At 27.1% G+C, this 20,470-nt stretch overlaps 4 protein-coding genes across 6 annotated transcripts in view; 3 read left to right on the forward strand and 1 right to left on the reverse strand.

Annotated features, from left to right (window-relative positions):
- Positions 1 to 3,361: 3,361 nt before the first annotated feature.
- LOC106784186 lies at positions 3,362 to 9,227 on the forward strand. Its single transcript, XM_014743472.1, has 8 exons — positions 3,362 to 3,898; positions 4,412 to 4,519; positions 4,626 to 4,771; positions 5,555 to 5,738; positions 5,888 to 6,044; positions 6,560 to 6,712; positions 6,792 to 7,203; positions 8,564 to 9,227. The coding sequence occupies exons 1-8, from the start codon at positions 3,679 to 3,681 to the stop codon at positions 8,816 to 8,818; spliced, it is 1,635 nt and encodes a 544-aa protein (XP_014598958.1). The 5' UTR covers positions 3,362 to 3,678; the 3' UTR covers positions 8,819 to 9,227.
- A 971-nt stretch (positions 9,228 to 10,198) lies between these two features.
- LOC106784192 (snurportin-1) lies at positions 10,199 to 12,562 on the forward strand. 3 transcript variants are annotated; one of them, XM_014743482.1, is made up of 6 exons: positions 10,199 to 10,720; positions 11,212 to 11,458; positions 11,551 to 11,739; positions 11,829 to 11,889; positions 11,968 to 12,200; positions 12,370 to 12,562. In XM_014743482.1, exons 1-6 carry the CDS (start codon positions 10,551 to 10,553, stop codon positions 12,403 to 12,405), a joined length of 936 nt encoding a protein of 311 aa, XP_014598968.1. In that variant the 5' UTR covers positions 10,199 to 10,550; the 3' UTR covers positions 12,406 to 12,562. The 3 variants fall into 3 exon arrangements, with proteins under 3 accessions (XP_014598968.1, XP_014598967.1, XP_014598966.1); XM_014743481.1 differs by having other exon boundaries at positions 10,200 to 10,439; positions 10,521 to 10,720; positions 11,829 to 12,200; XM_014743480.1 differs by having other exon boundaries at positions 10,200 to 10,720; positions 11,829 to 12,200.
- On the reverse strand, positions 12,559 to 15,281 carry LOC106784191 (centromere protein L-like). The gene is made up of 7 exons (XM_014743478.1): positions 15,262 to 15,281; positions 14,793 to 14,860; positions 14,296 to 14,396; positions 13,996 to 14,201; positions 13,450 to 13,835; positions 12,816 to 12,993; positions 12,559 to 12,699 (listed from the first exon to the last, which is right to left on the reverse strand). Exons 2-7 carry the CDS (start codon positions 14,858 to 14,860, stop codon positions 12,613 to 12,615), a joined length of 1,026 nt encoding a protein of 341 aa, XP_014598964.1. The 5' UTR covers positions 15,262 to 15,281; the 3' UTR covers positions 12,559 to 12,612.
- LOC106784190 (cysteine sulfinic acid decarboxylase) overlaps positions 15,253 to 20,470 on the forward strand; it is a 5,814-nt gene continuing 596 nt past the window's right edge. Inside the window, exons 1-7 of the mRNA XM_014743477.1 lie at positions 15,253 to 15,452; positions 17,902 to 18,086; positions 18,537 to 18,831; positions 19,009 to 19,197; positions 19,284 to 19,348; positions 19,528 to 19,717; positions 19,804 to 19,973. Coding sequence (XP_014598963.1) covers positions 15,270 to 15,452; positions 17,902 to 18,086; positions 18,537 to 18,831; positions 19,009 to 19,197; positions 19,284 to 19,348; positions 19,528 to 19,717; positions 19,804 to 19,973 — 1,277 coding nt within the window. The 5' untranslated portion in view covers positions 15,253 to 15,269. The remainder of the gene's footprint in view (positions 15,453 to 17,901; positions 18,087 to 18,536; positions 18,832 to 19,008; positions 19,198 to 19,283; positions 19,349 to 19,527; positions 19,718 to 19,803; positions 19,974 to 20,470) is intronic.

The raw sequence follows: 20,470 nt of genomic DNA on the forward strand, positions 1-20,470 counted from the left end.
ATATATACCGTATAGAATACTGAACATTATGATTTGGTAAATGGAGATTGTGTAGTCAAATATTATCTATCATTTCGTAGACACGTTTATGAATTACCAGTAAAAGTTGTCTTCATGTAAAACCATTCAACATAGGAAGATTCGTTGCTATCCTTGTATAAAAGTCTTAAAGATACTTTTTCTAAGCTTATATGTGTGAACATACCGGGTGACCCCAAAGTTATAGTTCCAATGAAATGAAGTTATAGAAGAAATAATTTTCAATAAAAAATAAAATCTTATGTATGTATGATTACATATTGTAGTAATTCTTTATAAAACAATTTTTTTTATTTAATTATGAATGCCTTTTTTTTATCATAGAATATAAATAAATAAGATAATGTAAAGGAACCAAATGATTTTTATTTTTTCAATAAATGTAATCTCAAAAGTATCCTGATTTGATTTCCTATTCACATTTTAATATGATTAAGAAATAAGAAATTGTAAATAATAATGTGTAATAAAAAAAAGGTTCTAAATAACAATACATTCTGCAATATATGTGTATGTGTGTGTGTTCATTCAAATATATTTACATATGTAAATCGCATGCTTACAAATTAGCTATAAATTTTAATCCCAAGAATTATTCCTATAAATTGAAATAAAATTTTGTTGTTATATAGAAAACATTGAAAATTCTTCCAAGTTTTCTAATAATAAACTACTAACATCGACAAAACATCTATTTCATTCTTATTGGAATATATTGATTATATTTTGATTTTTCAAATCACGTTTTCCAGTTTTATCTAACCGATTAACAAAAATGATGTGTAAACTTAGAAAAAACGAAATGGGAAATCGGTTTGTTTTCTTGGAAACGGCACCTTCTCCTCCTTCCTCCACACTTTAGTTCCTTTCAATTGATTCATAACATCTGAGACACCCTGTATGTAATACATATGTGTGTACATAGAAGATTTATTGAAAAGTTTGACAGACGAATGGATATATATATATAAGCGTGTTTGTTTTCGATCTGAAGAAAATCGGAAACAAAAAAAAAAGAACCAAAAAAAAAAATCGTCTTAACTTCGAGTTAAAAATCGTTATTGCGTGTTATTGTTGGTAGATAGCCAGACCGTGTATATACGCGTATCTCTTTTTTAAATCTTTTTCTTTGAAGCGGGGAAAATAGAGATAAACGGGCATTTACACGGTGACAGAATAATGATAGATTTTTGCGTTTTCGTTGAAAACCTATCATCTAACGCTGTTATGTTGTATCTATTTCCTCTTTTTTTAAACGCGTGGTACATTTCTGAGAAAAATAGAAAAAAGATATTAATAAATCAGTGTAAAATTTGTAATCCTTTAATATATGCCTATATTACTTATCATCAATTTCTTCTTGAGATTCAAAAGATTTCTTAAATCAAACTTACCTACGTGTATATAATAATGACGCAACATTTTCAGCATATAAGTCTGCCTTGCACGGTAAAAACATATACTGCACCATAAACGGTTATACTCGTCACGTCTAAAGTACGTTAGTCGTACGCGTTCGTTTGTATACAGAGTGAGTCTGCTAAAATGACGATTTCAAATAATTCGTAAGTTATTCGTTATACGAAAAAATGTTTTAAACAAAAGTTTCATGATGTCTTGGAGAACACGTAATACTCTAATTTATTTGCTATTATCTTATACTCTTTAAACAAGTTTTATTTCGAGTGGTGTTCGAGGTGGTGTCCATTACAGTCAATGCACTTACGATACAAATGTCCATACCACGTGACATTTTCCGTGTGCCGATATGCGAATTATGGGTAATAGCTGTTAAAGTGGAGGTACGATATCCCCTTCGTTACTTACAATTTTACCTTTTACGTTTCTGTACATTTAAATTGCCATGTTTTGGAATTTTTGGCTAACAATAAACCTTAATAAGGTAGAAAGAAATGGCTGATTTCGATCAGAATATTTAGCTTGGTATAAGACCTTAGCTCTTAATGTATTTTCTTCAGAAGCACCATAAACAATTATCGTATCGTATTTTTCACTGTTACTGAACATTGTAATAAGAATGTACTACCTTCCTCAAAACGACTTTAACGTTTACTAAGATATTAAATAAGCATTTCATGATGATGATTTTTAGCATTTTACTGAAAACATGTTTACAAATATCACCTACAGTTGTAAACAAAGTGGTTTTAAAAATTACGTTGATTAAAAGTATTTCCTAATAGAAAATTAATAATTTGAAGATATCTCAAATTTGTTGACATATCCAAATTCGACAAGAAATTAATACTTTAACTAGGTAATATAAGAATTCACGAGAAGTAATGAAGTTGAAATTTAATCCATAGATTAAATACAACAAAACAATAGATAAAAACAACAAACAACGATTAACAAAATATTGGGTTTCAAAGTAATTTTCAAAGAGATAGATACATTGTTGTAGAAAAAAAGTAGTCTTTAAAAACAAATCAAATTACTAGTTTAACTATAATAAGATTCTTTTTATATGCTTTCCTTAAAACGCCTATCTTTTTGTGTAAGCCTTAGGTTTTTCATGATTTCATAGAATTATACACTTTAATGGTAACATATACATTATATTCCACATTATATGTATGTCATACATGGAATAATATAAAATTATTGTAAAGTGAAGGTTTGGAAAGATCATAAAATAGTCTTTGAGTCCCAAAACGGCCCTCTTATATTACACAAACCTTATCTTAAATAAGAAAAATATCAAGCATTAGAGGATTTAATAAAAATAATAAATTCGATATTTCTTGTAATAACACTGGCAGGTAATGTTATCTACGAATTTTACACCAACAAGATTTAACTAATCGTACGATTAGTTATGCAAGAGTTAGTTGTGCAATGAGTATTAAGTATAGTCATCTAACAATCGATATACTACGATAAGAAGCTTTGAAATCATTAAATGTGGTTCTCATTTATTTCTTACAAATATACCAAAATTTACTAATGAACGAATATAATTCATAATTATATTTAAAATTATCATTTTTAATCTAATATAATAACTTTTTGTTTTACAAAAATAGAAAAAGAACATTAAAATTTGTATTCCAAACTTGTTATAAAAACAATTATAATTTCAAACAAAAATGTGATTTAAACAAAATGAAAAAAATTTCTTTTTTTATATAATTGAATATATATAATAGAAAATCAAGTTAAATTAAATATTATTTGAGGAAAATAATGAAAAAGTTTGCTTTGAGAGCGCCTGCTTTGAAGATACATAGTTAAAACCCTACAAATTCACATAATACATGTCGCGGCTTCCTTATAAAGGTAGCATTTTTCAATACCAAGGTCTGCACTCGGAAGATAGATCACAGTCTTTCCGTATAGCGCATTTCGATCAACTACTTTTTAAAGTATTGTTAACCAACGCGTAGGATTTGATCGAACGTACATTATTTTCTTGATTAAATTAAACATCCTACGTCGTTTGATATCATATAAAAAAAAAAATTAAACGTAGAATATGGTAAAATAAGTGGAAGTGAAGATTTAGTGTTGTAATTCGAATAATAAGAAGACAACAAAATTAAATACTTTTTCCTTTTTTTTGTCCTCGTTAAAAGCATTAATTACTGAAAAAAAAGTAATTGATCGAAAAAAGATAGAATGGAAAAATATCATCAATGGGGTGTCATTTTCGCGATCATAGCAGCATGTACTTGCGGAGTGCGTACAGAATGTGATTCTCGAGGACACATTTCTTTATTGACGAGCATTCACGATGACGCACCTTGCAAAAAATTATCGACGAAGGGTGTTTTGCTTTACGAGGCTGCTAAATTATTGGCGGAGATTCATAACAATAAATCTAATACTATGGATATTGGTAATTATTATGTTACATTTGTCAACGTTTTATAGTATTAGTACGAAATGATAAAAACAGTTATTTATTAAATCAGTATTTTTCAAGATTTTTAATCAGTGTTCTAAAGTTATTATTTTTTAAACATTTTTATACATTTTAATACAAAAATGGTCAGTATTTTAAATAAATAATCCGTATTTCTAATAAAACATCAATATTATGTCAATTAACAGAAAAATTATCGTTATTTAAATAAAAATATTTCTAAGTATAATAATTTGCGAATTATTTTAATTTTATAGTTAGTATTTATAATAATAAATAATCAATATTTAACAACATAAATTGTCACAATTAATAACGCAACTCCAATCCAATACTTGACACGACCTTGACATTTAATATTGAATACTTAAACAGAATATTTTAATATTCTGATCATTTATTTTATTTATTTAAACAAAAATTAATTATTCAACATATGAACTAAATAAATAGAAGTATAATAATAAGATATAATCTGTATTACAGATATAGCGGTTTTCGATACATGCGGTAGCATCACAGGCGCTTTGAAAGCTTCCATGAAAGCTTTAGTTTCAGCGGATATTAATTGTTTGCAAGCTCCTCATTATTTGGGTAAATATTTCTATCATTTAAAAAAGATTTAATGCAAAATAATAACATTTTGTATGATACCTATATAATCAATTTTGATTTTCTTTCTCTCCTTTTTAACATATAGGTATAATTGGTCCCGATACACCAACAAATGCTGAAGCTGTTCACAAAGTAACATCTGTGTTAAAGATACCACATATTGTGAGAAAAGCATCTAACGCGCCATATCTTCATCAACTCATTCACGAATCCGATTCCTATTTGGTAGAGGTAACTGGCATATTTTTTAATAATAATATTCTTAGATGATACACAAAATGGATGCCCAATGTTTTGACTACCTTCAACCATATTCAAAGAAAATAAAAAAATATTATCGTAAAATGAACTAATGCTAATAATAGTTATATCAAATAAAAATTGATAAGTGCATATAAATCTGAATGTTTTAAAAACATTTATGATAATGTTAATATAATCAAGATTTTTTTTCTTATCCAAAATTTATTAATATTATTACTAAGTTTACTCTTAGGGAAGTTGTTTTTTTTGGAGTAGTGTTCGAAAAGTTATAGTAGAATAACGTTCTTAAAAATTGACTCTATTTATAAGATAGTGATAACTTATGACTGTAATAAAAATGATGTTATATTGACTTATGAACATAACTATCAAGTTGCTGAGGAAAAGTCTCAAATAGAGACGAAACGTTCAACGGATAAATATAGTGTTCATCTTAATTAAACCCGTCCAAAAAAACAACTTCCCTAAGAGTAAACTTAGTAATAATTTATGATAATATTCTATTGGGTTATGAACAGCTCGCGCGGATTACGAGTTTGACAATTTTATACAGCGTGTACTTAATAACTGGACACGATTATAATTTTGTTTTTTTTGTAAGATAGAATAAATTTTCCTTTGTTTATCAAGACTTAATAATAAGTAATATGAGTTTTTGCAGAAAATTTGTAGATGCAATTTTGCAGCTTTAAGTTATTAGATACATTATGAATATAAATAACATAAAACTTGAAATATTATTATTTTTAGGGAGTTTTAAAAGTCATTGATATGCTAAAATGGAAATCATTCACATTGGTGGCTAATAGTGACGAAGATTTAGATGATGATGTGCAGAATATTGCTAGGAAATTAACTATGGCGGCTATTGCAAAGAACTTGTGCGTTATTGTTCACAATGATGACAACGATGATGACAACGAGAAAGATAAAGGTAAAGCATATTTTTTTCGTCAAAATAAATACCTGACAGCACAGTTAGTAGAAAAAAAAATATTATTAGATTATGAATAATTATTGATTAACTCTGATAATTAATTATTTTCGACAAATTTTACGTCACGTTAATGATTATTTTTGTAGATTATACGTCGCATGTTGTACATATTGGACAACCTGACGAAGGATTCTTTAATAAACTAGTAAACGCAACTATTCTTATTGTTAGCGAAGGCAATCTCGAGGAACACGTTAATACTGTTGATACATCTAATACTATATTGCTTTTGGAAGATTCAAGGTAATGATCTTTACATTTTTAATATTAAGACATATACAGTATCTTAAAAGTCGCTTTACTGAAAAAAATAAAAATAAAAACAAAAGATCAATATTGGTTTATTAAATATAATTGCAATATTTTGTTGTTCATTTCGCTAAACATGAACCTTCAGTTATAGTGTTGTTAAAAAATGTATGGATCCACGATTACGTGACTCCAAATATTTGTTAAAAACAAATTACAATTTGGTAGTTAAGTAAAGTAAATTGTGAAACATCCTGTATATTGAAAAGTATTTATTTTTATAAAAATACATTATAAATTTAATTGAATTAATTATCTTTTACTTTTTCATGTTTTATCATAGATAATCTTATTAGTTTATGTATGTGTATTAAAGAAACATTTAAAGTAGTTTAAATAATGAATAAGATTTTAATAAAAAAAAATATATTAAATTCAATAGCCATATTTTAGCAACTGTGCTTTTAATAAATAAATAGTAACAAACGTTATGATTGTATTACGTAAAGAGAAGAATTACCTGGACTCGAAGCAAGGGTCGATAAATCAAAATGGTGGTCTCACGGTGAAGGAACCGGAAAATATGATGCCGAAGAGTTAAGGGAAGTAAGATGGCTCGAAGATGCGATTGAAATTTATACTAAAGCAATCGATTTAGTGTGGTAAATATTAAAAATAGTCATTCTCATTTTTACTATTTTTATCTTAAATTATTATTCATAATGTTATTATTATTTTTAGTAAAAAGAAAAAATGCAAGAATCCAATGAACTCCGTAGATTGGAACAACATTCTATCGAATGTAATTATATCGCATAATGCAGAATCACAAGAGGCACCTCAATCTCTTGATCTTTTGATTAAAAAGAAAGGTTCTAAATTAGATAATCTAGGTAACGTGATTGTACAAAAAAATGAAGTAAAGGTACAATGGGAAGAAGATAACGATGACGACGATAAAAATGATAATAATAATAATGACGATGACGAAGACGATGACGGTATTCCTGATGTTTTTGAAAAAATCATATCAGAGGAAAAAGGGACTCCAGTTGGATGTGCAACGAAAGAAATGAAAATGCTTCATGAACACGAACATGATTCTACGCATGTTCTCGTTACTGAAATGGATGACAACGAATGGTGGACTATGGTGAATAAACGTAGACAAAATCCTACTTTCTTATCTTATTCGTAAATAGTTTTATTTGTGGGTCTAGACAGGAAAATGATATTTTGCTTTACGAGACGTAAATATTTTTGGCCAAGGCGCCAGACGAAAGTTAAGAAGTATGGTGAATACAGTGGTAGTCACTTTCCGCTCGAAATGCACGTAGTATTTTTTTGTACGATCTATTACAAATACCATTAAAATCACAAATTATTGCTCACATTTTATAATTTTAACTGGTACCATTGTTGGCATCAATACGAAATAATTTAACAAATTTCATTATAACCTATTTTGCCACTTTGTAATTTATGGTAATGTCCTAGTTATATTGTAGGTTTTTCTTGGAAAAATTAAGAGGTTAAAGTAGGTCAGATGAAAAAGATAAAATATTATGCACTTAATCAGAGATTGAATTAGCAGTAAGATTTGCTTTACTAAACTCATTACTGACAAAAATTCAAGAAACGATAGATGAATATATACATATCGATAATTTAGTAACTGATCAAAAGAAATTTCAATTATTATGGATAAAGTACTTCTCACATATTTTGCTAAACAATCAAAAGTATTTGAGATACTCTACTTTATGGTCAGAGTATTCAATGATAAAATTAGTTTAAAAATAATTCTTATTACTTTCTATTGCCGAATGCCAATGATGTTTCATGCGAAACATATTTACTTTTCCGTAAATTATTTTCTTTTGCAATCAAAAATTCTATTACAGAAAAGGATCATTTGCGGACACAGACCAAAAATTAAAAAAAAATTACACTGCATATCTTTTACAGGAAATAATTATTTATGCATCTTAACTTAAAATTGATATTTTGTTATCGAGACGTAAATATTTTAATTAATTTAAAATTTCAGAGTAAAAGAGTTTCTCATGCAGAAATAATTATATCACTTTCCGGTAGAAATACGCAAACTATTGTTTGCCCGTATGGAAAATATTTACTTTTTCATACGTTGTTCATAGCAAACGCAAACATTAAAGGGGTTACTTTTCGACTGCGTCGAAAAAAGAAAAACCGGTCAACTTCCGAATATGTTTGCATATTTTTTGTCTATCTAAACCGAAAATTGATGTTTTCCTGTACGATACGTAAATATTTAATCGATTTCAAATTAAAATATAAAAAAAAAGTATAAGTTCTCGTACATTAATAATAATTTCACTTATCGGTCGAGATATATACACTTCATTCTTTTTTTCTATACGAAAAATATTTACTTCCATAGTTGTGGCATAGCTAAGAAATTATTTAATTAAAGAAAAGAAAAGAAAAGAAAATTGATTTTAAGTTTTGAATTAATTGAATTTGTTCAATAGGTCGGTACTGTCAGTGGCGTAGGAGTTGCAATGTTCGTCGTTGGTATTCTTGCTGTTTACATTGTGTATACCAATATCCGAGGTCCCGTACAGAAAAATAACAAATCTCGTATCGACAGAGACACGAGCTTGAGGAGAGTCGGTAGTGACAGAGAATTACCAACAACTGGTCGTAATACAAGACAAACTCGTGGTCCTCAAAGGAGAGACAGTAACAGAAGCATCAGAAGTAATATTTCCGACAAAAGTGTTTAAAAACATAATACTTACAGAACATGTAAGGCTTCTCTGTAAAAAAGAAACAAAAATTGTTATTATAAACTCGATTAAGACGAGTGCAATTAAATCCTTGTAGAAATAAAATTAAAAAGAAATTTTCTTAGTAGTCGATGGCAGATAAAAAAGCAGAAAAAAAACGAAATTATATCTCGAGTAATTTATTGCAATAATATCTCTTGTGCGTCATCAACTGAATACATTAAATGATTGATTTATTCAATCAATTTACTTTGCCATCTTATTTAAACGTCATCTAAAATATATTTTTCCATCCATTGATATTGACTTTGCAATGTTGATAAATATGTTCACAGGTTATATACAGTTTTACGTTTGTACATTAGGATTTCTGTTAACTATTTTAAATACATCAATTTCTTATTCATCTTTAATTATCTGTAACCCTAAATTAGCAATACGAATATATCATTATTTTTTTTTTAATTTATTTTATTTTATTATATTATTATGGATATATATTATTACTTAGGCTACGTAAAATAATGAAATTGTTGTTATCTTGTTTATGTAAATTTTATTGTCAATGATGAAAATGATTTAAAAACAAGTATTGTATATAAATTATTCGAAATGCTCGAAACTTTTAATTAATTACAATTTTTATACACAAATTTGTGCTATACAGACCAAAGATAGCTAACTCTTCTTACAATATTATGCGTTAATTTTTTGAACATATAAGATTTGACGCGCCTTACAACTTAAGCACCTTTTCTACCTTTTTACGTTCATATTTGGAGTTGGAAAACAGCGATAAAAGTAAGATCTGCTTCGCTTAGGGCCTTATTTAAAGTTGATTTCCAAAGTAACAACTTATAGGGTAGTGAAAAGAAATAGGTAAATATTTTGTAAATTATAATTTTTCTTTTAAATATATCCCCCCTGCAGGGGTATACCAACTTTACTTTCATTTTCTTTCAAAGTGCGCTTGCGCCTTGAATTTGTGGTTGCGCATGCGTATAACATATCTTCCACTCATGACGTCGCCATTTCATAATTATTCAAAGTGTACAAATTATTTTCAACTAATTAACGATAAATAAAATATATTTGATAAAATAAAGTTGAGGAGCCGGACAAACAAAAAGTCAGCAATTGATTGAAAACAAAAAACAATAGAAAACTTCATTGCTTTGCTTAGAAATGAGAAAGATGTTTTTGGTTTTTCAATTATTAATAACTAATTAAATAATTAATTAATAAAGAAAGCAATTAAAAGAACTTATTCATTTTTTTTGCTGTTGAAGTTCTATGCCAACTTTTTTGTGCTTAAGAAGTGATTAATCCAATTTGTTAATTAAATCAATAGAGAAAATGTTCTGTTGATAACGAAAAATTTATTATTGATTAAAGATGGCACTTGTATACGCATGTTTGGATGCCGGATATATGCGGCGCTCGAAGCGAAATTATTAGTTTGGTTTCTATTAACCAAGAATACGGTTTTACACCATAATAAAGTTGTAATTAATTATTGATCCACCAGATCTTATACTCTCTCTTCATTCGGTCTACAACTTTCTTCATTTTTTTTATGAATTAAAATGATACATTTATTCACAGGATTATAAATCAAGTAAACAGTGATATTTACATTATACATATGATGAAGTTATAGGTTATACATTGTTTATTATACAAATAATATTTATTATAGTATAATTAAGAATTTTAAAAACGTGAGACTATGGCATCAATGGATATTAACCTAGAAAATACTAACGAGAAACAATGTAAAAATATACGATCTGCGTTTTACAAGAAACCAATTAAAAAATATAACTATAAATTAGATGTTGACAGCATTTACAATCCTCAGGAGTTGAGACGACAACAACTTTTAGAAATTCAAAAAAAGTAAATATTATTATAGGTTAGAAAAATAGTGTAAATATATTACTTAAAACTTTTTCAAGCAAGGTGAGTCCAATGGATTTAATATATTTTTAGATCAGACTTTGTATAGTTTGACAAAGTAAGCTAGTAGTAAGAATCTATTTAAAATTTTGAACTATTCTTGTAAACATTCCAGAAATCTTTCAGGTTTACTCTTAGTGAGTTGAAAATTACAAACTATATGATTTTAAAATAACTATATTGATTAGCTCATTTAATTCTCATTATATATATTAACAAGTAATTTATTATAAAGTATTGTTTATAATTTATTTGAAAAATAAGGTATTATTTTTATAAATATTCCATTGGACTCCAATTGTAAATTTACATTAAAAAATGAAACTGCTTGGATAAGTGTTAAATGTATCTCTCTCTCTCTCTCTCTCTCTCGTTTATTTTTAAATAAATATTTATCATTTTTGGTAATTGAAGAAATTATATCTCTATAGAAATAGAAATATCGTGTTTAATACTAGACGAGACATATTGGATATTTTTAACTCTGACAATGAAGATAAAGAATATATGGAAATTGAACATTACAACAAGCCTTGGAAAAAATATGAACGATGTAAACATTATGCGAATCAATTTATGCTGTCAGAATGGATGTTCGAAGCACCTCAAGATATTCTAGAAAAATGGATTGTAGTTCCTTGTCCCGAAGGCAAAAGAACTTTACTAATTGCGCACAAAGTATGTAATAAATATATTGCATACATTGATATTACCTTAAACATAGTAAAACATTTTATTCTAAATCAAAACATTATTATTACTTTTACTAGAATACAACAAAGGCTTTTAATAGACGTGGTAACAGACTAGGAAAATTTCAATCTGCACTGCCAGGAGGAAGTTCCAGTGAACATCATAGTCGTTGCACTATTTTGGATTGTATATGGGTAGAAAATCGAAAAACATATTATGTTTTGGATGTACTGGCATGGTCTAATCAATCCCTTTTAAATTGTGATGTAATACATAATATTATTCATATCATTGAATTTATATTATAAGAAATTAATTGATTCATTTTCTTTTTTAATGATATTTTTCATTTCAGACAGAATTTCGATTTTTTTGGTTAAAATCAAAATTTCAAGAAATACAAGAGTTACAAAAAGGTGATACCTGTAACAATAAATATCCTATTTTATTTCTTCCACATATAAATTTTGATTGCAATCTTGAATCGTCGTTAGGAAATTTATATGCATTAGCACCATTAGATGGATTATTATTTTATCATCGTGATGGACTATACACTAAAGGTCATACACCTCTTGTGACATGGTTGAAACTTTTTATGTTACCTGAAATACTTGGAATATCTTTATCTCCATTCGACGATAAACCTGATGGTTATGTAGATATCAGACATTATTTATTGAATCTCAAGGAAAAGAAAAATAATGCAAAACCATTGACAACTAGTGTAAGTTTGAAAAACATTAAATATCTACAGATTTTTATCAAGATAATTATTACCAAGAATATTCAAATATTTGTTATAATTGATCAGTGCGTACCATGTCATTTTTATATTTCACATTCATGCAAATTTTTCAAATACTCAAACAATATTTATTTTATATATGTTATAGATGGATATTGTGGATGAGGAAGTCGAAATGACATAAGTTTTACCTTAAACATAATAGATGACTGAAAAAATGAACAATATAAATATAAAAGTAATTATTATATTATTTAATATTTATAAACATGTTATCTTTATACAATATTAAAAAGAAGTGAAATATTTAAAAAATTGAAATATTAAAATGTTAAAGAAACATAAAAAATAAAAGGAAGAAAAAATATATAACACATACTAAAATTAATTGTTATAAAAATGCATGAAACATGTCTACAGATTTCTCTGTCATATATGATAATATACGCTTTACACGATGTGGGTCCATTATCTTCATCTAAAAAATGGTAATAAATTAATAATTTATAATTCTATCTCTCTCTTTCTAACTTCAATTTTTTTGTAAATAATATATTATTAAACTTAAAAATCGATTCGCAATTAATAACTAACCTTGTTGCCCATTATAGTTGCGGCTGACAAACTAATTCTGTGTAAATTGCATAATCCTAATTCTAATCCAGCAATGTTTTTTATTTGAATGTATAAACACTTACGAAATCTTTGAATTTGTTCGATAGTCAAGTCCGTTATATCCGTTTCCCTTTCATCATTTTGATTTTCTATTATACTGTAAATTAATTTATAATGTTAATTTTTTTATATTCAATATATAATTATAATAAATATAGCTTTTTTAACCCTTTGCGGTCCAATATCGATTTTGACTTAACACCATATTTTACTTCAATGAATTCTTACGAGTTGTTTACTCAAATTTTAAATACTTAACTGTTCTTTTACACTGTAGATATGCTAATTTTTACAAGAAAATATAATAAAAAGAAATATTTTAGAGTGAAACAAAATTGATCAAGCGAATGAGCAATGAAAATTTAATTTTTAATGGTAGTTTAATAGTATAGGACTATACTAACAACATTAGTTACAGATTTAAAAATGATATTAATTTTTTGATATCAAAAAAAAGCAATCCTGTTGTGGACCAGTTGAAATGGAAAAGCAAAAATCATTTGGATTGCAAAGAGTTAAATGTTATTAATATTGTAACAATATTGAAACATACGCATTTAAAATTTTAATCAGATCTAATTTTTTAAATTCAACACTAATCGTATTATTAATTGGTAATCCAGGAACTGTAAATTCCAATTTAACTTCTTCACTTTTTTTTGAAATTTCATCGTCGTTAACAGGTAAGATTATAATTGCAAGTAACCAAATCAAATCATCTTGTTCGATAGGTAATTCAATTATATGACAATCAAACATACGATTGAAAGTGGAATGTACAATGTTCATACACGGACGAGTACCACGACATATCAATAATGGTAATCTAGTCGTATTATTGGTACGTAAATCATTTTTCTTCCATGATAGAAAAAATCCTTTATAAATACATTTTTCTTGATTTTCATATGGATCTGATTTCTTTGCGTGAACTTCAACCTGAAATTAATTTATAAATATTTTTCAATAAATATTAGAAACGTTATATGTAATTAACTATTCTATACAGTCTTATATACATATTTGTAAAAAAAAAAAAAATAATTTTAAAATAATAATAATAAAAGCAGAAAATAAAAATAATGAATAAAATAAAAACCTGTATTAAAGGTTGATTCATAACATTTTTTGTTGCATCTCCTACAATAGAAACCTTAGCAATATATATTTCATTTTCATGCGATAAATTAGATGCTATTTCTTCTCTCAATCGTTTTCCATATAACTTAAGATTAGTTTTATCATCATATTGAAATCCAAACAATGCTGATACTCCAAATACATTCCAAGTTAAAGATATTATATCTATAATATGAAGTTAATGTGACACTGTCAAATTTATTATAATTATATGTGATTTTACGTAAAGAAAAATATACATTGTATTTAATTACTCTACCTTGAGAATATGAGTCAATTTCATTATCCAACTGTTCTTTCTCTACAGTAAATGTTAATCTAGGTGTACATTGCGGTGCCTGCAATATTTGTTGACTAGTGCTGGGTAAATTATCCGAGATTTCCATAATCAACACGACATTACATATAAATACATAAAATATATTATTTACAATACGTTAAACTTAATTCACAAACTTTTGCAAACTATTCTCCCGCCATTTTTAAGGCATGTACTTCAAATCTCAAATAAGATATGTAAGTTTCTTTTAATTTGATATCAAACGCCGCGACCGCCAATTAGCGGATAATAATGGCATCAAAAATACACAGGGTGTATCCGAACGTCGGTAAAACAGAACAGTACTTGTACTTGTACTTGACTAATTTCTATTTTAAATACTATTTGAAATAATAGATTATTGAATAAATGCAATATTTTATTTTCAAAAATATATGTGTGCATAGTGTAAAATAAAAGATTTATTTAATATTTACGATTTCCAATAGTATTTTATCCAGCTCTGCCAGTATTCACAGAGAACGCCAGGAATCTCGTTTACCATCTAATAATAATAACAATAATAATAATACAATAAATAAATGAAAATAAAAATAACAATGCAAATTGATCAATATCAAGAATAATTCGAAAAAATGAATTAAACATTTAGAATTATTTGAATTACCTTGATTTGTTTTAATCCGATCAGATATGTTCTTATCTTTATAGTAATATAAACAATTGAGTTAAATAAAAAAAAAAATCAGAAGTAAAAGAGATAAAAAATGGAAGGATGACAGAGTGAATTCATTTGATTAGGCTGTTTCTTGCGCACGCATTTTAATGATACGAACATTTATTCTCTCTCTCTCTTTCTCTCTCTTGTTTAGTAGCTCCTTCGTCTGTCTCATGTTTACAAATAAGTATACGTACTTACTTACACATATAAATACTACTACATACCAAATCCCATGGTAAGAACAGCTTTCGGCTTGAGCGAAGTCCTCAGTACGACTTTCACGATGTCTGAGACTTGTAACGATAACGGGACACTTAACTTGCTCGAAGATCTTCTAAGGATCCTTAAAGAAGAAAAAATCTTTAATCCTAATGCTCATTCGGTAGTTAATTTTCGTCATCCTACTGATCTCAAGGTAAATAATAGATAGTAATTGTGTTTAAAATATTAAGTTACATTACTTTAAAAAAAGCAAACATATGAATTGTTGATTTACGATAATGACTTGTATTGGTTGAGATTGAAAAGTGTAAGGTAGATCAGTTTACTCATATGTAAACTGTTGTGGATAATACACGGAAAAGTAAATATTCTTTTTACTTGCAAATAAAATTGTGCGTTTTACACTAACGAAATATTATATAACTAATAATTGTTGTACGAGATCGTTATCTTTAAATTTGAATTAATATAAATATTTATATTTTTTGTAGCCTTGATCGAATCAAGCCTTAATGTCATTATTTTCTGAGAAAAGTGTAGTCTATTTGTAACTTTTCAATTGTTAGAATTTGTTGTTCGTCAGCGTTTATGTTTATTGTAAACATTATTGTAAAATATAAATATTTTCATTGCCATCGATTACTTACGAAGAATACGATACGCGAAATGCACATTTTTTCGAAATAATATGAAATAAGTATAATTTTTATTTTATTTTTTACTTTGATTTATATCTGCACAACTATGCAAGAAGAATTTCTTTTCGATAATAGAATAACTGAATATTTTTTTGTACTTATGTACTAAATACTAAATCATTGATATATATATATATTACTCGTATTGTTTCTTAATTTTTTTTTACAATAAATTCACAATTAGTATAACAAATCTTACGCGTTTTTTCATTCCTAGAAAAATATATAAAATTTTATTTATTTATATTTTACTAATTTTAAAACATTTCGACAGAAACCTAAAATCATTCAATGAATTACAAAATCGCTGCAATACTATTATGAAATTTATTGATAAGTACAATATCAATAACGACAATAGTTCTAGTTAAGTGATTATAAAATGTGAGCATTAATTATTCTATTTTTAAAATATTTATAAGAAATCGCATGAAAAAATAATGAATCTGGATCGAAAAGTAATTATTATTAAACTCGTTTGTTCTTTTTTTCAATCAAAAATATTTTCTTCTCCTACAGTTAAATATTACTTTTCAAAAATACAAATAACTATTTCAATCATCAAATATTTATTCGTATTTATTTCGTATTGTGAAATATTCTCGATATATTTTTAGATTAACGAATATCGTACGTTTCGAAGAAGTATTGTAATAACGTTTGATTGTTCCAATAAAATGGATAGTATTATTGTGTGTGTATGTGTATATGTGCATGCACGTTCGTTGAACTTATGCTTAATACACGTCACTCTTTTATCAGTTTCGCATTTTACCATCAATCTTTGACTCCATGAGCATTATCATATTTCTATTGGGTTACCAGGAAAGTTCATGCAGATTTATAATTATGTATATAATTTATATTTTTAAATATATTATCAATTTTGTTCAAAATTTGTATAAACTGTTAAAGCAACCTAATGCAGTGGTTTTCAAGCTTTCTCTATTTTCGGTTATCTTTGTTGAATTCAGGTTTTCTCAAAACGTCCTATGCCAAATTTTTTGTAAAAATTCACCCTGCAAAAAAAATAAAAGTTTTTTTTTTCAAGGATTTATTAACAATAAATAATACACATTTTATTTGTAGAAATTTTTTAAAAATTATTTTGCGCTAAGCTCACTAGATATCGAATCTTATAACATCGAATTGAAAATAAAAATAAGATTATGAAAATCTTGTAACATGTTGCAACTTGTAACATGTGCACACTTCAGATTTTTTGTGAACGAGAACCACTGATATAATGTATAAGGATTAAATTGCCAGAAAAGTTTAGTTTAATTTAAAAAAATATATGTACATTAAAAATATCTAATATAGTATATAGTATATAGTAACTCTCTCAAAAAAATATTTGGATACTAAAATATGATAAACTTTATAATTTTATATTGAGTCGAGGAAAACGTTTCTTCGTATTTTAATGAAACAATGAAGTAAGTTTATTGCATATTTCGTGTTGTGCTTTTTCCAAATGGTTTAAAACTATTTTTTGTTCGATGTTTAGAGTTCCTTACTGATATCATTATTTTCAATGTACCGACCTCGTTCAAATTAGTCCATGGTTTCATCGACTTTTCTAGCGATTAGCCAATCAGAACGAAATGGTCGACCTCAAAATTCTTAATAAAAGTAATAAAAAAAAATTATAAATAAAATGTCAAACAGATTAACGCGTTCACGATGCACAATGGACCCAATGCAGGATGGATATAAAGATGTAGTTTAATTTTGTTGAAAATTGGTATTTAAAGGTTTCGGGGGTCACTGATTATGAATCTGATATTATTTTATTTTTAAACAAAAAGGACTGTTTTATTAAAAATTTATTCAATCTTTCTGAAAATTTATATTTGAGATTTTTCAGGATCGCTAAATTTTATTTTTGTCTCTTTTTAAATTGAATTATCTTTCTTATTAAATTTCTATGTACATTTTCAGGAAATATTATCATTTAGATTAAAAGATGATGGTTCTACTTCCGAAGAAATCGAGGCTGCAATACGAAAAATAATCAAATATTCTGTTAAAACTTTTAGTCCTAACTTTCACAATCAACTTTTTGCCGGTGTGGATAAATATGGACTTGCCGGTTCTTGGCTTACCGAAGTTTTAAATACGAGTCAGTAAGTTTCGTATTATCAACAGGTTTAGCAAACTGTAATCTTATTCATAATTGAAAATTATGTTTAATGTAAAATCAGCCTATTAATTAAATAATCCGTTATTATTAATTAATGAAGAATCATTGATTGATAAATAAGAGAAGTAATGAAAATCATGTAAACAAAGGTCATGATTCATTGAATAATCATTAATAACGTGATATAATTAATTATACTTTTGATTAGAACGGAATCAATCATTTGTGATATATATTCATCCGTTTGTCGATTTATACAGATTATTCATTTTATATGAATTTAGTATATTTTTCTGTTATCTTTTTTGCATTTTGTACGTGAGTACAAATTAGCAATCTAAAAATAGTAAAAAAACAATAAATTATTGGCCAACTCTGTAAATTAATTCGTTCTTTAACATTTTCTAATGGTTTGTTAATTAATCTTTCTAAGGTACACGTATGAAGTAAGTCCAGTATTTACGTTGATTGAACAAGAGATAATAAACGAATGTTTGAAGCTTGTTGATTATCCATCAACACCGGATGCTGATGGGATTTTATGCCCAGGTGGTAGTATATCTAACATGTACGCCATGGTAATGGCTAGATATAAGATATTACCGGATATTAAGAAAAAGGGTTCCAGTGCTTTTCCTCCTTTGGCATGTTTTACCAGTGAAGAAGGTCATTATTCTATAATGAAGGCAGCTCATTGGTTGGGTATCGGGACTGATCAAGTTTACAAGGTTCCTATGCATTGTATCTTACATTTAACTTTTAAGTGGAAATCTAATTTATCAGAAAAGCTAATTATTTTATGTAATAACAGTAAATCTGTGCGGTAACAATGAAAATTTTACGTGATTATTAAAAAATTGGAATCCCAACTATATAGGGTGTTATCTTCTTCTTACTTGTCTTAGATCAAGACTGATGAGTTCGGAAAGATGATACCAACAGAGTTGTGGAATGCAATACAGGAGGCCAAGAGTAAGAAAAAATTGCCATTTTTTGTTAATGCAACATGCGGAACGACAGTTCTCGGTGCTTTCGATCCACTACCAGAAATAGCTAGTATTTGCAAGGACGAGTCTCTTTGGATGCATGTTGACGTTCGTAGTATTTCTATGAAAAAACATATGTTTATATAAACTATTACGCGTTGTCTATTGTAATCTTAATGAAATTATTTAAACAGGCATGCCTAGGTGGAACTTTACTGCTTTGTAACACTTATCGGGACCGTTTGTATGGGATTGAGTTGTTCGTAATTCTTTTTATTATAGAAGTTGCACTTTAAATTTATCCTTTTTGCAAGTCAAAGTGAATTTGACTTGCAATTTCATTTGCAAAAGGGTGAATTTAAAGAGTAACACTTATATATCGAGTTAAATCTTGAACAAAATCGAGCATAAGTTCAAATTTGATCATTCTTATTTTAGATCCGATTCAGTTTCCTGGAATCCACACAAAATGCTTGGTGTACCTTTACAGTGTTCAATATTTTTAGTAAAAGGTAAAAAAGCATTGCACGAGACTAATTGTGCCGGTGCGAAGTATCTTTTTCAGCAGGACAAATTTTACGACGTTTCTTATGACACTGGTGATAAGAGCGTGCAATGCGGTAGAAAGGTTTGTATTACTCTAACAACATAATGATTAGATGTCAAAATGTTGGGTTAATAAAGTAATCAATAATCGATGAAAATTGTTTGCAGGTAGATGCTATGAAATTTTGGCTTATGTGGAAAGCACATGGCACAATTGGTTTGGATGCATCAGTTCAATTAGCAATGTCCGCTGCTGAATATTTTAAAGATAGAATCAAATTTATAGAAGGTTTTAGGCTCGTTTTGCCTGACTACGAGTGCAATACCATCTGCTTTTGGTAAATATTTCAAATATGTCGTTCTCTCATTCATAAAATTTATGTATACAGTAATCTCTTGTTATCCACAGAGATTAAGTTCACATATTTAGGAAATTAAATTCATTTAAATAACTTTCTAAATGATATCTAAGTATTCTCTAAATATTAATCTTTTCTTTACATTCATCGAGAAAAATAGGTTAAAAAATGTATATAACATTAAAAGAAAAAACCAAGTTGACCTTAAGATAATTTTGACGCGTCTACTAAAAAAAATTTGGTAGACTTAATCTCTCCTCGAAGAAATTCGATTTTTATTTAAAACATGTTTTACTACGGTTAAGACTTATGAAATATATCAAGATTTTCATATCAGCTGCTATATGAACGCGATTGATAAAAAAGGTCATGCTATTTGTCACGTTACATCTTCGTTACTATTGCATTTGATAAATGGAAAACATTATTATTCATTTTGCATTAACAAACATTTAAACGTTTCAGTTCTGATTTTC

This window comes from Polistes canadensis, unplaced genomic scaffold (genome assembly GCF_001313835.1).
Source record: "Polistes canadensis isolate GaletaPanama2010 unplaced genomic scaffold, ASM131383v1 scaffold_31, whole genome shotgun sequence".
NCBI classification, from domain to species: Eukaryota; Metazoa; Arthropoda; class Insecta; order Hymenoptera; family Vespidae; genus Polistes; species Polistes canadensis.

Bases quoted from the DNA above. Each gene is read 5' to 3' on its own strand.
- LOC106784186 (XM_014743472.1), top strand. From the start codon at position 3,679: ATGGAAAAATATCATCAATGGGGTGTCATTTTCGCGATCATAGCAGCA. The intron at 4,520-4,625 runs GTAAATATTTCT...TTTAACATATAG, and splicing joins GCAAGCTCCTCATTATTTGG to GTATAATTGGTCCCGATACA. The intron at 6,045-6,559 runs GTAATGATCTTT...TATTACGTAAAG, and splicing joins TTGCTTTTGGAAGATTCAAG to AGAAGAATTACCTGGACTCG.
- LOC106784192 (XM_014743480.1), top strand. From the start codon at position 10,551: ATGGCATCAATGGATATTAACCTAGAAAATACTAACGAGAAACAATGT. The intron at 10,721-11,211 runs GTAAATATTATT...ATATCTCTATAG, and splicing joins CTTTTAGAAATTCAAAAAAA to AAATAGAAATATCGTGTTTA. The intron at 11,740-11,828 runs GTAATACATAAT...TTTTCATTTCAG, and splicing joins AATCCCTTTTAAATTGTGAT to ACAGAATTTCGATTTTTTTG.
- LOC106784191 (XM_014743478.1), bottom strand. From the start codon at position 14,860: ATGGTAAACGAGATTCCTGGCGTTCTCTGTGAATACTGGCAGAGCTGG. The intron at 14,397-14,792 runs GTAAATATTAAA...TAATTTACCCAG, and splicing joins ATAAAATACTATTGGAAATC to CACTAGTCAACAAATATTGC. The intron at 12,700-12,815 runs GTTAGTTATTAA...ACCATTTTTTAG, and splicing joins CAACTATAATGGGCAACAAG to ATGAAGATAATGGACCCACA.